General features: G+C 45.3%; 1 protein-coding gene and 1 long non-coding RNA gene across 5 annotated transcripts; one reads left to right on the forward strand and one right to left on the reverse strand.

Moving 5' to 3' along the window:
- Positions 1–1,869: 1,869 nt before the first annotated feature.
- On the reverse strand, positions 1,870–10,144 carry RNF168 (ring finger protein 168). The gene is made up of 8 exons (XM_059855073.1): positions 10,026–10,144; positions 9,645–9,715; positions 8,739–9,079; positions 7,573–7,649; positions 6,248–6,424; positions 5,523–5,647; positions 5,154–5,241; positions 1,870–4,647 (listed from the first exon to the last, which is right to left on the reverse strand). The coding sequence occupies exons 3-8, from the start codon at positions 9,034–9,036 to the stop codon at positions 3,583–3,585; spliced, it is 1,830 nt and encodes a 609-aa protein (XP_059711056.1). The 5' UTR covers positions 9,037–9,079; positions 9,645–9,715; positions 10,026–10,144; the 3' UTR covers positions 1,870–3,582.
- A 1,116-nt stretch (positions 10,145–11,260) lies between these two features.
- Positions 11,261–16,530, forward strand: LOC132331577 (uncharacterized). Of its 4 annotated transcripts, none has more exons than XR_009487631.1 (3): positions 11,261–12,956; positions 13,857–14,100; positions 16,362–16,530. It is a non-coding gene; the product is annotated as an uncharacterized LOC132331577 (long non-coding RNA). The 4 variants fall into 4 exon arrangements; XR_009487629.1 differs by having other exon boundaries at positions 11,261–12,951; XR_009487630.1 differs by having other exon boundaries at positions 11,261–11,479; positions 12,297–14,100.
- Positions 16,531–16,577: the final 47 nt, after the last annotated feature.

A 16,577-nucleotide genomic window follows, 5' to 3' on the forward strand; every position in this document is an offset into this window, starting at 1 on the left:
CGGGAGTTGCCGTGGCAACGCCCTCCTTCCCCCGCGCCCCCACCCGCGCCGCCTCAGCGGCTTTCCCTGGGAATGCCTCCGGAATTCCCGACCCGCCGCTTCCAACGGGGGACACGGGCCTTAGAGGCGGGCCGGCACTCTCAGGACGCGCACCTGGGGTTCCCACGCGGATTTGCCCCATCACAGAGGCCCGCGGCGCGGCGAGGGGCTGGGCAGGCCGCGGGCCGAGTGCGGAGCCTCTCCAGGTGCTGTGAACAGGCCGGGGGTGACCCGCTGGACAGCAGCGCTGCGGTGGAGGACCTGGGGGGTCTGACAGGGAACCAGCTGTCCCCGAGCCGGCAGAGTGTCCTGGGGGCCAGAAGGGCCAGTGGGACCCTGTGGGACACTGGAAAGAGCACTGACAGCAGGTCAGGGAGTGATCCTGTCCCTCTGTCCTGCCCTGGCAGTGCTGTGTCCAGCTCTGGGCTCCTCAGGAGACGAGACACATGGAGCTGCTGGAGCAGGTCTAGGGGAAGCTGCGGAGATGCTGAAGAGCCTGGAGCATCTGGGTGCCCAGGAAAGGCTGAGGGAGCTGGGGCTGCTCAGCCTGGAGAGGAGCCCCAGCTGAGAGGGGCCCTCAGCCCTGGCTGTCCCTGGCTGCAGCAAGGGGCAGAGCAGGGCCGGACTCTGCTCCAGGCTCAGCAATGGCACCAGAGCCACGGGCAGGGACTGAGCCCAGGGAGCTCCACCTGGACATGAGGAAGAACTTTCCTGGGCAGTGATGGAGCCCTGAACAGCTCCCAGATAGGGTGTGGGGTCTCCCTCCCTGGGGATATCCCAGAGCTGTCTGGACACAATGTGTGCCATGGGCTCTGGGATGGCCCTGCTGGAGCAGATGGATCCACTGTGGTCCCTTCCAGCCTGACCCATCCTGGGATTCTGGGGGGCAGCACCTGAGGTGGTCGAGGAACAGCTCATCTGCACCCACAGGGCACCCCTGCAGTCACTGTCACAAAGCCTGAAGAGGAAACCCTTGGATTTGTCCCACCTACTGTACCAGGTGTTTCTGATCCCCAGGCCACCTGAAGGAATGTCAGGAAAGTTTTACTCCTTTCCAGTTTCCAGACACAGCAGGAATGTGGCTGCCTTGCTGCTGCACACCTTGCTAGTAACACTTGTCAATTCTGAGTACAAAAAAGCTGAGATTTCCCTAGAATTCTAATAATGTATTACCTCACTGCCATGGAAACAGGTCCATTTGTTCTCTCTCTCATTGCCTCCCATCCCCACACCAGCTCTGCTGCTCAGAGAAGCAACCAAGCCTGTGAAGTATTTGGGGTTTTGGCACTAGTTTTGTTTTTCCTGGCAGTTGGATGAGCTGAACTTGTTCACAAACAAGACAAATTAATCACCAGGGCTGAAGGCAGGTGAGCAGCAGTGAACTGTTACACCAGCCCAGCCATCTCAAATACAGACTCCTGCTTCACCAACACCAGTAAAACAAAGCTGATTTCACCTCCTTCAAAGCTCCTGGACCACAGGGTCAGAAACAAGCTGTTGGTACAACCAAAATCCACTCAGCAGTGGCCAAATCCCACCCTCTAACAATGAAGATCTAAAAGAACCAAATGATGCCTGGTGAGGATTATTGTGCCATGGGTATGGTGAGGAATGGGATCATCTGGGGGCTTGCAGCATCCCACCTCGGATAAAGCTGCTGCTAAAGGTGACAGGTTTTGTACATTCTGCAGTTAAGTTTGGTTTTATCTAACAATCAATTTTAGTTCTGTTTTGTTTTGCATTCTGCTTTGAAAATGGGGTTTATTTTTTTACAGGCTTACCCTGACTGGACAGGCTGAGAGTCACCAGCATGGAAACAGTCAGTAGCTCTGCCTTAAAAAAAACCCTTTAATTAAGCTTTTTTTTACATCATGGGTAAACCAGAAAATAATCCCAACTGTGTTAAGTATTAAGGAAAAACAGACCCATATTCAAGGAAAGCTTCCAGAACAATGGCTGAGGCAGCAGGAGAAAAAGCAAAGGATTTGGCACTGGTCACCTGCTGTAACTTTCTCAAAAACCATCTCTGAACAGAATATATATTTATTTATTTATGAGGAGCCCACCAATGATAAAGAAGTGCAGGCTTTGGGAAAAAAAAACCTAACAATTTATATTTTTGGCTCAGTGTGCTGGTCATGCTTTCCATAAAATTTGGTTTTTTAAAACTTAAACCATCAGAAGATGCTGCTGAAGAAACAAATCTGTTAGCAATGTCCTAGAACAGAATTAAAGTCATCAATGGTGTTCAAAAAAAAGGACAAAACTCAAACATTTGCTGACTTTGATGACTAGCACACACCCTTCAGCACTGCAGCTAGCATTTGGCTCCATTTCAAACACAGACAGTGCAAAAGTAGCTCCAAAGAAGCAAAGAAAAGCCAAAATAAGGCTTCATAAAACAACAGATGAAACAATTAGCAAGAAAACTTCCTCTGCATAGTAGGATCTGAGTGCCTCTTCCCCAGCCTCAACCTCCTACAGGCCTCAGCACCTCCACCTCTAAAGTACCTTTTTTTTTTTTTTTGAGTTGTTTCAGTTTTAAACCCAACAGGAACAGTATTTAGTAGTGCCTCTAAAAATGGAGGGGAACAGTTACAGCCAGGCAGAGCAGTTATGTGAATTTCTAATTACAGTTATCATTACTGACAACTCCAGTCTTCAGGTGCTTCTTTCCCTTTTAACTTTCTCCATCATAACTGGCTTCTGGACTATTGTTTTAATCACACTCAAACCAGTCTGAGTATGAAAATGAAACAGCATTAAGTACAGTAACACCATTCTACATTCATATGTACTATTAACAGGATATTAACAACAAGAAAACAAAAGTATCTTGTTCTTAACGGGGAAAATGGGATCTGCAGGAGGGATCTCTGTGAAGAGAGGTGAATGGGAGCCCACAGCATCCATGAAAGATCCTTGGCTTTGGCAGTGGAGAATGACCTGTTTGTCTCCTCTTTGTTGAAGGGAGGGATCAGCATATGACAGGGAAAGAGTGGCTGTCTGCTTACACTCCTGTTAATGGGTGTGCCAACAATGCCATTCCAGCAACAGCCTAAATTCCAGCAAGGTGCTACAAAACAGTGCTTGTGCTGAGGGGAGCTTCAACCTTCCAGCTGACAGCCAGCTGGGATTACAGACTCGTTTTTCATTTGCTTCCTCCATGGAATGTGCATCTTTTCCATTAAAGGCTTCAGATTCTCATTTTCAGATCAGACCATCAGTTATCATTGTTTTCCAACACTACCAGTATTCACACTCCAAACCATGTAAATGCAAGTCAGAAAATAAGAAATGCTCTGAGTCCTGCAAGAAATGCTGCAAGTGCTAGAAAATAATACTCAAAAAAATAACAATTTCAAAATGTTACATTCTGGGGGTGTATGTGTTACTAGAACTTCTCAGAACTCACAGCACTGCTGCCCAAAGTAGTTCCCCTCCAAAGCAACCACTCAAAACTGCTTAGGGAAGCTTTGCCTAGCACAGGAGAACATGACCACAGTTCCCATTCCCATTCCTCCATGTGTCCATGGCTCTGACCTACTCTGCAACAGGGCTTTTAAACATCTGCAGGATTGTCTTTTGCTTGTTCTTAGGCAGTGAACAAATATCATTTGTGTCACTGGTATTAACCACACAATTCAAAACCTTTCCTTCCTTGATGCTGGGGGATTTCACCCGGACCCTGGCAGGGGACTGCCAGTTTTCATTGCAGGAACCTTTCCGAGTCTTGTGGTGATTGGTTTCAGCCTGAGTTTTTGATCCCTTGGAGTCTTTTGCTCCCTTGGAGCTTCCCTTCCTGGCAGCAGAGTCTTTCCCAGACCGAGGTGGTTTGGTACGAAGCAGATACTCGTCTGGAGAGCCCTTCTGTCTGTTCAGTGTCCTTTCCTCCTTGTCCAGCTCCTTCTGCAGCTGCAGAGCCAAGAGCCTGTCCTGCTCCTCCTGCCTGCGCCTTTCATAGAACTCCTGCTCAAAGGCTCTCTGTGTCTGCAAGTTAAAATCATTCAGCTGCTCTCCTTGGTCTTCTACACTTTCTGAAAAGGTTCTTCTCCTCTTATCAAGCATGTCCAACTCAATCATGGCATCCACTGGGGCCTCCACTAGCTTCCTTTTGGGAGTCTCCTTAGAGTTCTGTAGCTTTTTTGGTGTCTCTTCATTTGAGTGTCCAGCCTCCTTCCCCAGACCAGGCAACACAGTCTGGCTGTCAGACATCACACAATTCATTCCTAACTGACCAGAGGTACAAGTTTCATCAGACTTTTCAAGGTTTACCCTTTGGACATCTGTCAAATTGCCACTGTCTGACTCAATTCCATCATCATCTCCTTTGGATCTAAGAACTGTCCTAGACCCTTCCCCTTCTGTGGTTCCATGAAGTGCATCTGGAACTCCATCTTCTAAACCATTTGTTCCTGGTGTTTTTTCCTGCTTGACAGTGTCAGTTTCACCTGAAGCTGAGGCACTGAAATAGTTCATGCATGATTCCAAAAATGAATCCTTAGCTCCAGAATCTTTATTTACACTGGTCAGCTGTGGAGACAGGGTTGGCATTTCTTCTTGCTCATCCTGCACTGCAGAACTGCTGCCTTCATTGCTGTTGGTCTCCTGAAGAAAAGGGAGACACCACTAATGAAGCAAATTTATCAAAAGCTCATGGGGGTGTGAATAAATACCAAACTCACTTCCCATGGCTGCACTGCCCCTGAGTGCTCTGGGACAGCAACTCAGATACTTTTCTTTTTAAAAAATACCTATTTAATAATAATGAAAATATTTAAAATAACTGCAGAAGCCCAGCTAAAGGACTGAAACCACAATTGCAGCATTTTCCTCTTATCAGTGATTCAGACTAAATGTGCAGGCCTGCTCATCTTCTTTGGAGGCCTTACAGAAATGATCAGAGAACCATGGAATGATGTAAATCAGGGTGCACCCTCTTCCAGCAGGCTCCAGAACTGCCAATCATGAATACCAAAGGTAGCTTAAAAAGGGCAGTATAACCTGCCCAGTGCCAATGTGCAAGGGGAATAGTGGACTGGAACCCTACAGGCTTTATTATTTTACCCAAGGGGAAAATATCCCATATTTACTAACAAAATTATTCCTGTTACCCCAGAGATAGAGTTGCTCCCGCCTCTTCCTGTGGTACTGGAGAATGATGCTGATCCCAACATACCATAATTCTTTGGAGACAGATACCTTAAAAAGAAAAAAATTATACCCCTTTTAAACATTTTGTCCTTGAACTGTCAGTCCTTTGCATTATTCAAGATCTTCAGGTTCATTCTGACAAACAAAAACCAAGAAGAAGGCAAGTGTTTCCCTTCTCCTCCTATGAGGAAATGTTTTAAACTTCAAAGCTTCACATTTGTCCCCAGTTATCTCAGGAAGCTGGCCTACAGCATTCCAAAGAAACAAATGGGGCAGAGGGACACTGAAACAGGCCAATAATTAAAGAAACACTTGGCTGAATCCCTTACTTCTGAATGTCTCCAGAGTTGCTTGGTTTGTTCTTTGCCTTGCTCAGGTTCAGTGGGGATGTCTGAAGGGAGAGGCTGTGTGCTGGGGATGGGCTGCCAGGCACGTGTCCCTCGGGATCCTCATTCTTCCAGACATGTAAAAACAGCATTAGATAAAACAAAACACAACACAAACTGCAGAAACCTCAGGGAACTACTTGGGTTTTGCTGCAGAATTAAGTTACTGTTGTCCAAAGAATTCTAGAACTGTGAGTTCTAGATGGTTACAGAGAAATGTTACCTGTTCTGTATGCTTTTCTGGATCTAGCACTGAGGGACAGGAGGCTTTGTTCAAATAAGTACACAGGTTTCATCATTGGGTGGCAAAAATTCAACTAAGCAAAACAAATTATTAAAAGAAAAAAAAAAACCCAAGAGGTAAGGTACATTTTCACTGTATGTTCCTTTCTGCCAGTACAGGTTACACATATTCATATCTTCCAAAGAAGGATTTAAAATAAAAAGATGAGGAAAAGGAAGCATACAGCAGAAAATCAAATGTTTTAAAGTGTTTCACAATGAAAACATGCAGCACACATGATAGGTGCTGGATTTCAAAAATCAATGGTCAATCAAGGCTTTAAAAATAAATTTAAACTATTCCAAATTTTAACATTTGCTCTCAGAAGTCCAAGTTGCTTGCACTATATTGGTATTTGCTGCTGTCCCACTCGATCCTAACTCACCAGACTGTTACTGAGCTGCCAGGCCAGCTCTTCATCTTGCTTCAGCTGCTTCTCCATCTCCTTCCGTCTCTCTTCTGCCAGCCTGTGCTCCTCCTCCTCCTCTGCCAGCAGCCGCTGGATGTACTCCTCACTCGCTTTGTTCTCCTCCTGTTCGTGTGCTCGCCTTTCTGCCTCCACCTAAAGCAGGTGTTTGAAAAAATCCACCTGGTTACTACTGCAGGGCCACACTTTACACCAGGACCTCTCAGCTGGCACTGCTTAAATGTGAACCATTCACTGTTCACAAAATACAGCAGCATTTCACTGCATGAGTCTCAAAGATGTAAGGATCACATGGATGCTGTGTGCAGAGCCTTGGGTTTGACCACAGTGGCAAACCTTTTAGTTTCTCTAACATTATACCATTAACCTGCAAGGTTAAACTCCATTCTTCACCTTTTCAAAGTGTTAACTTTGAAACAAAGCTAAGATCTCCAAGTACATGGTTGTATAGAGAAAGTAGGATTAGAATTCTGTTTAAGGCTGAATGCCAGCTATCTCACAGCATTTGCTCAACCTGCTTTTATCATTATATATCCCAAAGACAGTACATCTCTCTTTTAGAAAAGTGCTGCTCTCTTGAAATGCACAAACCCCAAAGCAGCAGGCCAGGAATTTTACATGTGCCTTTCTTACAGCAGACATGCTGAGAGATCAGTTACCAACAACTCCACGAGGAGAGCAAAGTACTTCAAGAATAAAGTTTCTTTGGAAATTCCCCCCAGTCCTCTGCTTCATGTGCTCCTGTAATCACCAGCAAGGGGCTCTCAGGGAAAGGTGCATTCCCATACATTCCAGCTCTAAATCTTAATGCTACTGTGTCTGAATTGGATGATGGATCCTTAAATAAGCCAAAATTGAGGCTTCTTTAGAATCTTTACTGATTTTCAAATGAGCAAAGGTAACAGAGTGAACAAAGAACAGAGAAAATGCTCTATGTTCATTACTGAAAGTTATCTAATTGAGGTCTCTTACTTGGAGGGAAATCAAGCAGACAAATACAAAACCAAAGTCCAAACAGTTCCAAATTTCTCCATTTGCTACCTTTATGTACATTGACTGAGAGATGAGGTAGGAGGGATAGATCAAGAATGTCACCTCATGTCAAATACAAAGAAATCTCTTCCAGCAATTTAATTCATGATTCAGGAGTGACCACTATGTTCTTGCAGCTGCAGTGCCCTTTTAAGTATTTTTATTATTAAATAAAATTACAGCTGTTTGTAAGTAATTCAAATAAGTGGATACAAAGCATTTATGCTTTTTAAACATATTTTTAGACTTACCTTGCTAATCTCTGCTTCATATTCCTGCCTCAGCTCCCCAGGCTTGCTCAGCTGGTGCTGTGGCTTGGGGACACAGACTAATCAAGAGGAAGGAGAGGAAAAACCAAAGTCAACAAAGTCATGACAGTCAGCAACAAAGGGTTTTAACAACAACAACAACAACAAAGGATTTTAACTCCATACCCTGTCATGGGAATGATTTGACTTAAATCAAGTGCTGTGATTGAAAAAAAGGAAGGAATAAAGCAAAAAAATACCAAGGAAGTTTACAAAATATCAATAAAGTTTACACAGTAGAAGAGAGTGGTGTTACAGAGTGGCAGGAACAGGCAGTGTTTCCCAAGCACTGTATATAAAGCAAATGCAATGGAACAAGTCTCCCAGAGAAGCTGTGGCTGCCCCATCCCTGGAAGTGTCCAAGGCCAGGCTGGATGGAGGAGCTTGGAGCACCCTGGTCTAGTGGAAGGTGTCTCTACCTATGGCAGAGAGCTGGAGTGGGATGATCTTTAATGTCCCATCCAACCCAAACCATTCTCTCACGCATTCTCTGTTGGTACACTGGCCATAATTTGTGTATTTCACTTTCTTTCATTAAAAAGACTTCAGAACACTGCAAGTGGAACAAGTTGCCCTAAGGCCAACCTATCAAAATGTCCCCCAAGGGGGCTTGCAACATCATAAACCCCAAAATCCTTCTTCAAAAAGTTAATCACATTTCACTTCCTTCTCTCTGACACCACAATTTTCAGCTCACAGATTCTTGCATTGACCGAACCTCTGGAATTTCAACCAAACTAACACCTGAAAATCTTTTAACCACTTCACTGACTTGACAGTGATAAAGAAACATATCCACAGACTGAAACACTCTGCTTTCAGATGTTACAGCTGCAAATGAGCAATGAATGAGGCCAGGCACTGATACCCCACACCAAAGGCATGAACAAGTACCCACTGAAACCACCAGCCAATGAAATTTTTATCTTCTGTGCTACAAATGAAGAAGGCATTGCCCACCTCTCCCCTGCCCCTTTTGCAGGAGAGCTCTGCCAGCAGTAACACACCTCCCTACCCACAGCTCCTTAATTTCCCAACATCTGAAGTCCACCCACAGCAATTCCTGTGACAAAGCAGAGACATCCCAGCACAAGTGACATTTCACTTACTTTCCTCATCCAAATCCTGTCCGTTCATCCTGCGCTCGCACTCCTTGGGGTAATTCTTCTGAATCTTCTCCCAGAGCTCCCAGTTGATCAGAGTGTTTCTGCGGGTGTTGTACCGTGCCCAGGAAGAGACTCGCCGCCGACAAAAGGGACAAGAAAGGCTGGCCTTCTCCACTGTCATCTGGAAGCAGGAGTTACACAGGGTATGGCTGCATGGCAGCGTGACAGGCTCCACAAAAATCTCCATGCAAATCTGGCAGAGGCAGTCGGACAAGGAAAGCGGGGCCTTGGATTTCGACATACTGACTCGAGGTAGAGGAACAGCACTAGGACAACATCAGGGCCTGAAAGCAAAAAGAAACATTTAGGTTCCTTATGGGAAGTAAAAAAATAAAGGAGAATCCAAAATGTTTTACAGCTACTTCAAGAAAATGTTAGTGGATTTAGAAGCCTGCTTAAGTGGTTGCTTTTCTCAGGGTCGGAGAGATTCCTGAGGAAGAAGCAGAGCTTTACAGAAGTCGTGGAAAAACTGTACCAGGTTTTCCTACTGCAGTTTCCTGTGAGCTGTAACAGATGCTTTGGGGATAGCAACGAAGTGGAAAGCAGAGAGGGGAAAAGAAGGTCAGAGTTCTTCCAGCCACCTCTATTACTCCCCTCTTCTCCCTATCTATGGTAAGAGATGCTGGATATGTTCCTCCAGTTACCTTAACCTTCCATTCACCCATTTTTTCAGTATATTCAGATCCTTTGTGAGCTGCTTTTGGAACAAGCTTGCTTCCAGCACGTTCTGAAGGTGAAATACACCACAGCACAGGAGCTTCTTCCTCATTCATTTGTTTGCTTAAGCTAGGACTATAAAGCTAAATTTCCCTTTTTCTAAAGATAAATGAAGAATTAAAACTTCACCACCTTTTTGTATGACTTGAAACTGTGGGGGTCATCTGTCTCCTCACACGATTTTTCCACCTGGCCCAGCAATACTGTGGGAGAGAAAACAAAAGACACATACAGCAAAAGAAGAAATCAACTTATATTTAAGCTGCAAGCTTCTTAAACAGGCAGCTTCAGAGACAGGAGGCCCTTACAAAAAAAGGCTGCCATTCCTCACAGAGAACTCTCCATGGAGACAAATACACGTTAAGGCGAGTTTTATTATTTCCTCTATTTTTATTGACAAAAAAACCTCAAAAAACCCAGCAGGTGGGCGCCCAACAGAAAGGGGACCCCGGTCCCCCTGCGGCCCCCGTCCCCCCCAGCCCCTGAGGGTCCCAGCGCGGACTCGGCACCCACCGCTCCGGAGGCCGCCAAGGGCCGCGGCTCCCGCAATGGCGCCCGCGCTCCGCCCCTCACTCGGCGGCTGTTCCCGCCGCCCGGCCCACGGCTCCGCCTCCTCCCCCTTCTTCTCCTCCTTCTCCTTTCCTCCTTCCTTCTTCTCCACCTCTTCTTCTGTCTCCTCCTTCTCCTCTTCCACCTGCTCCGCCGAGCCTGATGGGAGACAGAGGCCCTCAGAGGGAAGGCGGGCTCTGCTGTCGTGATGGGCCGGGCGGGAATGGCTTCCCAGAGGCAGAGAGCAGCGTTAGGTGGGAAGGTGGGCAAGGTGGGGATAAATCCTTCCCTGGGACGGTGCTGAGGCCCTGGCACATCCTGGCCCCAGGAGCCGTGGCCGGCCCGGGCCTGGCAGTGCCCAAGGCCGGCCGAGCGGGCTTGGAGCCGGGCGTTGCTCCATGGCTTTGGTCCCTGGTTTTGTGAAAAATGTGTATTTTCTGATTGGCTTTTCGCAAATATTAAAATGAATGTGATATGTGTTTTGTTAGAAAGTTGTGCTGTATTAATTTTGTTAAGTAGTGTGTTAAACATAATTTTAGGTTATAACATAATGTTAAAATAGAAATTATGCTACGTAAGATACTTTTTTTGAAGAAAGGACTCTCAGCGAGACAGCAGCCACAGGACACCTAAATCTTTCAGAGAAAAAGAATTTATTGCTCTTATCAGAAGAAACGAACTTCTTCCCACCTCGCTCAGGCCTGAAAACACTGTTTGGATTAAGAGGAAGAAGTTAACACCAGAATCCTGTGTTTGAGTGGAATTTATGCATCATCATGTATGAGGTGTATGAATATGCAACAGGCTGTTGCTTTTAAGGGTTAATCCTCTGTTAATGTGTGTCCTTTTTCAGGCTTATGCTGCCCAGAAAGAGGTACTTGGACTGTCTGTAACTCTTTGTTTCTATTGTCTCATATAGTCCTAACTCAAATTGTCCAAATTATTATTACTCTAATTATCTGACTATTCTTAAAACCATTTTATTACTCTTAAACTTTAAAAATGTTAAAACCAAGAGATCGGCGTTTTTCACAGTTTGGTCCCTGGCTGTGCTCACCTGGCTGCAGGTGCCCAGGGCACATCCTGCCTCAGGTCCTCCTCCAGCATCTCCTCCTGCAGGTCAAACTCGTGTGCCAGGCTCTGCAGGCTGGAGTCCAGCTGTGCGAACCGAGCCTCCAGGGACAGCAGCCTGCTTTCAACTCTGGGTGGTGGAAGACAAGAGTAAGGGAATTTCAGAAGGATTTGGGACTTTCTGCTGTGGAATTGCATTGTGAACAGCTTCAGACCCTGTTCTGGGGGTCCTCCCATGATTTGTGAGAGCAAACACCACTAAAAGTCAAGGTTTGTTGTCACATCTTCTTGGCTGTTTCCTGGTGCAGAGATCCTGACATCTCCAAATACAGCTGCAAAATGAGTATGTAAGTATATCTGTGCTCTCAACCATATGCATCATCAGTGGCATAGGTTTTTCTCTAACATATTTTGAGGTGATTTATGCTTTTATTTGTGATGTCATGGTCTTTTGAACCATTTTCATTTAACATTGAGCAAAACTTCTCATTACTCCTCTGGTTAAAAATTATGCAAATAATAAACAAGCCACCTGCAGTGTTTTTTTTAATAGGACTGCCCTTCCATGGAACAACTGTGATAAAAACAACTTCATAGCTTGTATTTATTAACTGCTTTTTCATTATTTGATATGTTTGTTTTTCTCGATTTAAAATTGTAAATTATAAAGATGAGGTTTTGAGTTTTAAAATTATAAAGATGAGGTTTTGAGGTTTTGACTTTTGCTGAAGAAAACTGCCTGGTTTAAAAGAACTTGCTGTATTGAGACAAGGTATGAGGGAATGCCAGTATTTATTTTTGTACCTGTTTCTCTCTTTCCTGGAGATACAGGGTGTGCTGGACTTCTGTCACTGTGAGTGGTTTTTATAAACAGTTTTCTCCACATTTTCCTGTTACCTGATTGAGGTGTGCTATTGAGAATCCTGAGGATCTCAGTGAAAGCTAGTGTAAATAATTCAAAGTTCCTTCCTAGGTACTGAGCAACTAAGTACTACGTAGTCAATAGTGATTTACTAGCAGAACATCACCTACTTCTTACAGAGTTTTTTGTGATTTTTTTTTTTATTTTACTGGAAAAACTTCAGGCTGTATCAGCTAACAATAGCTACACTATCAGCAAATATTATTACCTACATATTTTTCCTTATTCTTTTTCATTCCTAGTTTGCTCCACTGCTTCTGTGACCTACCTGTGTTAAACACTCTGTTACCTGTGTCTTTGGATGAACTTCATGTAAGGACAAAATACACAGCAGCTGGTGATGACATTTAAAGATAAAAAGCCAAAACAAATACCTTCAAGTATTTTTCCATTCTTTGACGTGTACCCCACGGTATTTTAATGCCTGTTGTCATAAGAGATGGACCAAAAAAGCCATTTTTTCCTATCAGCGGCTCCTCCCTCTCCCTGCCTGCCTCTATTCCTGCCTCCCCCTTCTCCAAACCAAACCAAACCCTTATTTGGATTCTGTCTGCAGCTGACCTGAATGAGGAGAAAATAAAAACACTTCAACAGAGGCATATTTTACTAAGTATCCCGACCTTAATTCATTGTCTGGCCGATTGTGCAGATCCTTGTCTAACGATTTTCTGTTGTTCCCTGAGGCCAGAGGCTTCCTCTGCAGCCTGGTGAAGTTCCTCTTACTATTGAAGGACTCCTCTTGCTTCAGCAAGAATTTTGGGACAAAAATAGAACTTTAATTGGAAAACTAAGCTGGTGTCATGTAGAAATGTAGGGAGCTCAGAAGAACTGGAAGGATTGATGTGTCATAATTGGATTGAATCTGTCAGCACAGAGAGAGCAAGTGCAGAAACTGAGGTGAGGTGAGTTGGGTTTGCTGTGAATGACTTTCAGAGCTGGGTTGTCAGATAATGAGTGTTCTTGCCAGTGAATTGTTGGTTTGCAGCTTTTTATCATGCTAAATAAGCTTCCTCATGGCCCATTCTCCAACTTCCTTCTCTACAAGTAAGAGTGGAGTTATCTAAGATCTCATCACTAATGCTACTCAGTGCAGCAGTAGTTCCTCAGCAGCCTTCAGTCCAAGGCTTTACTATTTGACCAGTTTTGTCTCTCAAACAGTTTTTTATTGCCTGTCTGTAAATTAATCTTCTGTATTTTTAAGCACCTGCCACAAACATTTCAGCATTTGCCAATTTTGGATCTAAAAATGTCTGCTCAGTTATACCATGGTAGATCCACACTGAATTCCCACAGCTGTAAGTGAATTCTGATAGACTGAGTGCTGCTGCCTCTTGATCTAAGTTTGGAATGAAAAGAGGAAGAATGGATTAAACCTCCTGTTTTCATTTCCATCGTGACCTCTGAATACTTTTTCTTTTAGTGTAAGTGAAGTTACCACTAAGTCAGTGACCTCTAACTCTGACTGACTAGTGTACACACAAACCACATCCCCATTCTTTACCAGAAAGCTTTTCAAATTCCTCTCTTGTTAGCACACAGAACATACTTGGAAGCCATGCACTAGAAGCTCCAGCATTCCCAATTCTCTGGAAGTGTGGTTCTATGTGAAACCTTATTTCTGCTATTCAGGCATTTACAGAAAATGACATTTTAGAGCTGTCACTCTGTGGGTTTGATTTTCCAGGCCAGTGCAGCATCCCACACTTCTCCAAGCTCTCCCCATTCTCTCACTCCATGGTACATTAGACACACACTTCTTCAAGCAATTTCCCACAGAATTAATGTTCCCTTTTTTCTTTCAGGAGTTTCACCATTTCTCCCTCTGGTCAGGTCTCCAATAGCTACTTCTGTGTTCACCATCGTGTGAATCAGAGTCACCCAGGCTGTGGGTGAACCAACAGTATGAGCAGTACCTCGACAAGAGGAGCAGTTTCTTTCCAAGTCTGTCAGCTGTCTGTCTGTCAACACATAATCATTCATTTCCTGAGCAGAAGTACTGCATCCCATCAGCTGTGATACTCTTGACAGGGATCCTTTTCACTGTAGGTAAGCCACAGTTGTATGTATGACACCTGATTTGACTTTTAAATGTCTCAACACTGCATAGTTTGCCTTGAATGCAACATGTCATAGAATCCCAGAATGGTTGGGGTTGGAAGGACCTTAAAGCCCACCTCATTCCACCCCATGCCATGGGCAGGGACACCTTCCCCTAGACCAAGTTGCTCCAAGCCCCATCCAGCCTGACCTTGGACACTTCCAGGGATCGAGGGGAAGCTACAGCTTCTGTGCCAGGGCCTCACCTCCTTCCCAGTAATGTGAAAATCCAGAGAGTAGGACAGTATCCTGCCTGCCTCTAACTGCTGAGAATTTCAGACCCTATTTTGACTCTTTTTCCTGAAGATCCACACTCATATCTTTATATCTCTCCTGAGCCACTACCACTGATGCCTGCTGCTGCATATCCCAGCACGGATCAGTGCCAACAGGGGCAGCTGAGGCTGGATTATTTTTCAGGAAGTCCATGAACCTGTTGGTCACGTTCCTCTGCCAAGTGCAGCCTTTGGAAATGGAGGGTGAATCAGCGTCAACCTATGACCTGATTCCCCAGTGATGGTGATTTGCTTTCCCTTAACTTTTAAGAAAGGTCCATTCTTGGGGGAATTTTTTGCTCATGATAACCACTTACTCCCTATCTTTGAACCCTCCAGACTCTGAGGCATGGTCTGAAAATCAGAAGTTCACTTCAAATCTCCAATTAGAACAGCAAGCCTGAATTTCACAGAATATGCTGGGTCAGAAGGGATCCACAAAGGATCTGGACCTGCACTCCTGCCCCCCCCAGCAATCCCACCCTGTGCCTGAGAGCATTGTCCAAAGGCTTCTTGAGCTCTGGCAGCTTTGGTGACATTCCTTGGGAAGCCTCTTCAGTGCCTGACTGCCCTCTGGAAGAACCTTTTTCCAATATCCAACCTAAACCTCCCCTGACACAACTTAAGGCCACTCCCTCAGGTCCTGTCACTGAGCACCACAGAGATCAGTGTCTGTCCCTCCTCCCCCCATCATGAAGAAGTTGTAAACCTCAGTGAGGTCTCCCCTCAGTCTCCTCCAGGCTGAACAGACCAGGTACCCTCATTGCCTGCTGACATTTCATGCAGCTGCAGGCCATGGGTGATGGAGCAACTGCCCAAATCCTGCAGGAAACAGCCAGGATGGCAGCCAGGGAATAAACACCGCCATGGAGCTGATGGCTCTGTCCCTTTTTCCTCCCCAGTGAGTGAAGGAGATGAAGCCTGTTCATGAGCTCCTCCCTCCCTGTTTATACCCCACCCTGTTGCCCACAGGAGTTTCCAGAGAAGCACAGGTTAGCCTGGCGTGGTGTCCCATGTCCCAGCCCTCCCTGTCCCCTCCCCAGCCCCAGAGGACCTGTTCAGGGTCTCGTTCAGGGAGCGCAGGGAGATGCTGCCTTTCGCCATCTTCCTGGAGAACACCAAGAGGAGGAATAAAAGCTGGAGTGGGCTCGCTCCTCTCTCCTGCAGCCGGCAGCACCAGCAGGGACAGGGGATCCGAGTCCTGCAGGAGGTTGTTTGTTCCAAGGCTTTTTATAGCCTGTATATCCAAATATAGGTCATGGATGCACCAACACACGTTCATGGACATATCACACACTGAACCACACAGCCCGACCTGACCCTTCCTCTGCCCCACTGATCCCATGGCTTCACAGATGAACTAATTCACAGCTAACACAAAAGTGAACAACAACAATTTTCTGCTTTTTTTTTTTTTTATTGCTGTGTTTTGGCTTCGATTTGCTGTTGTGCCCACCAGATCATGTCTTGGGCCAAAGTCTCCTGCTGGGAAAGGCTGTACAAGCAGATTGCCTTTGTTTTTTTTAAATTAAAAAGGTATGAAGGTAAAATCTGATTTGGATGAGAATGAGTTGTGTTTGGTTGCAAGGAGCTGCTTTGAGCAAAACCAAGACAGTTGGAATCTCTTCCATAAAGCGTGGAGAGAGGCAGCACAACCAGATAATGATTTTCCAGAGCTGGGTATGTAAAAAAAAAAGAGCTGGAAATTTTTCCAACATAATATGAGTCTGGTAACAGCCCAGTTGGTGAAACACAGCAGCACAAACCCAAACCTCCCACCAGTGCAGCAGGTCCTCAGCCAGCACTAGGAATTCAGTTCTGTGACAGAATAAGAATAGCCCAGGAAAATTCCCCTTTTTTAAAAAATTATTTGCCCACTTCATAGGAAATCCAGCGTGAAATGAACATGCCCAGAGCTGTAACATTTCCACTTAGGTCTTCCTGCCTTCCACTTGCAAATGAAGGGAAGCTTCTAGCAAGCCAAGTTCTGCTCATCATGTTTCAAAGCTTCGGGAAGACAGGAAGTATTTAGGTAAGGAGAAGCTGTGCCTTTGGCCCTTCGTATTCACCCTGTGATGGGGGTACAATAAACTTTTGGACACAATTTTGTGTGAGTCTGCCACTATTAGAGTGATTCTAAGGACAAGGGAA

This window comes from Haemorhous mexicanus, chromosome 10, assembly GCF_027477595.1.
Source record: "Haemorhous mexicanus isolate bHaeMex1 chromosome 10, bHaeMex1.pri, whole genome shotgun sequence".
Classification (NCBI taxonomy): domain Eukaryota; kingdom Metazoa; phylum Chordata; class Aves; order Passeriformes; family Fringillidae; genus Haemorhous; species Haemorhous mexicanus.

Coding starts and splice junctions, on each gene's coding strand:
- RNF168 (XM_059855073.1), bottom strand. CDS start 9,036: ATGTCGAAATCCAAGGCCCCGCTTTCCTTGTCCGACTGCCTCTGCCAG. Junction 6,425..7,572: donor ATGAAGCAGAGATTAGCAAG/GTAAGTCTAAAA, acceptor CACCTGCTTTAG/GTGGAGGCAGAAAGGCGAGC. Junction 5,648..6,247: donor GGCAGCTCAGTAACAGTCTG/GTGAGTTAGGAT, acceptor CATGTCTGGAAG/AATGAGGATCCCGAGGGACA.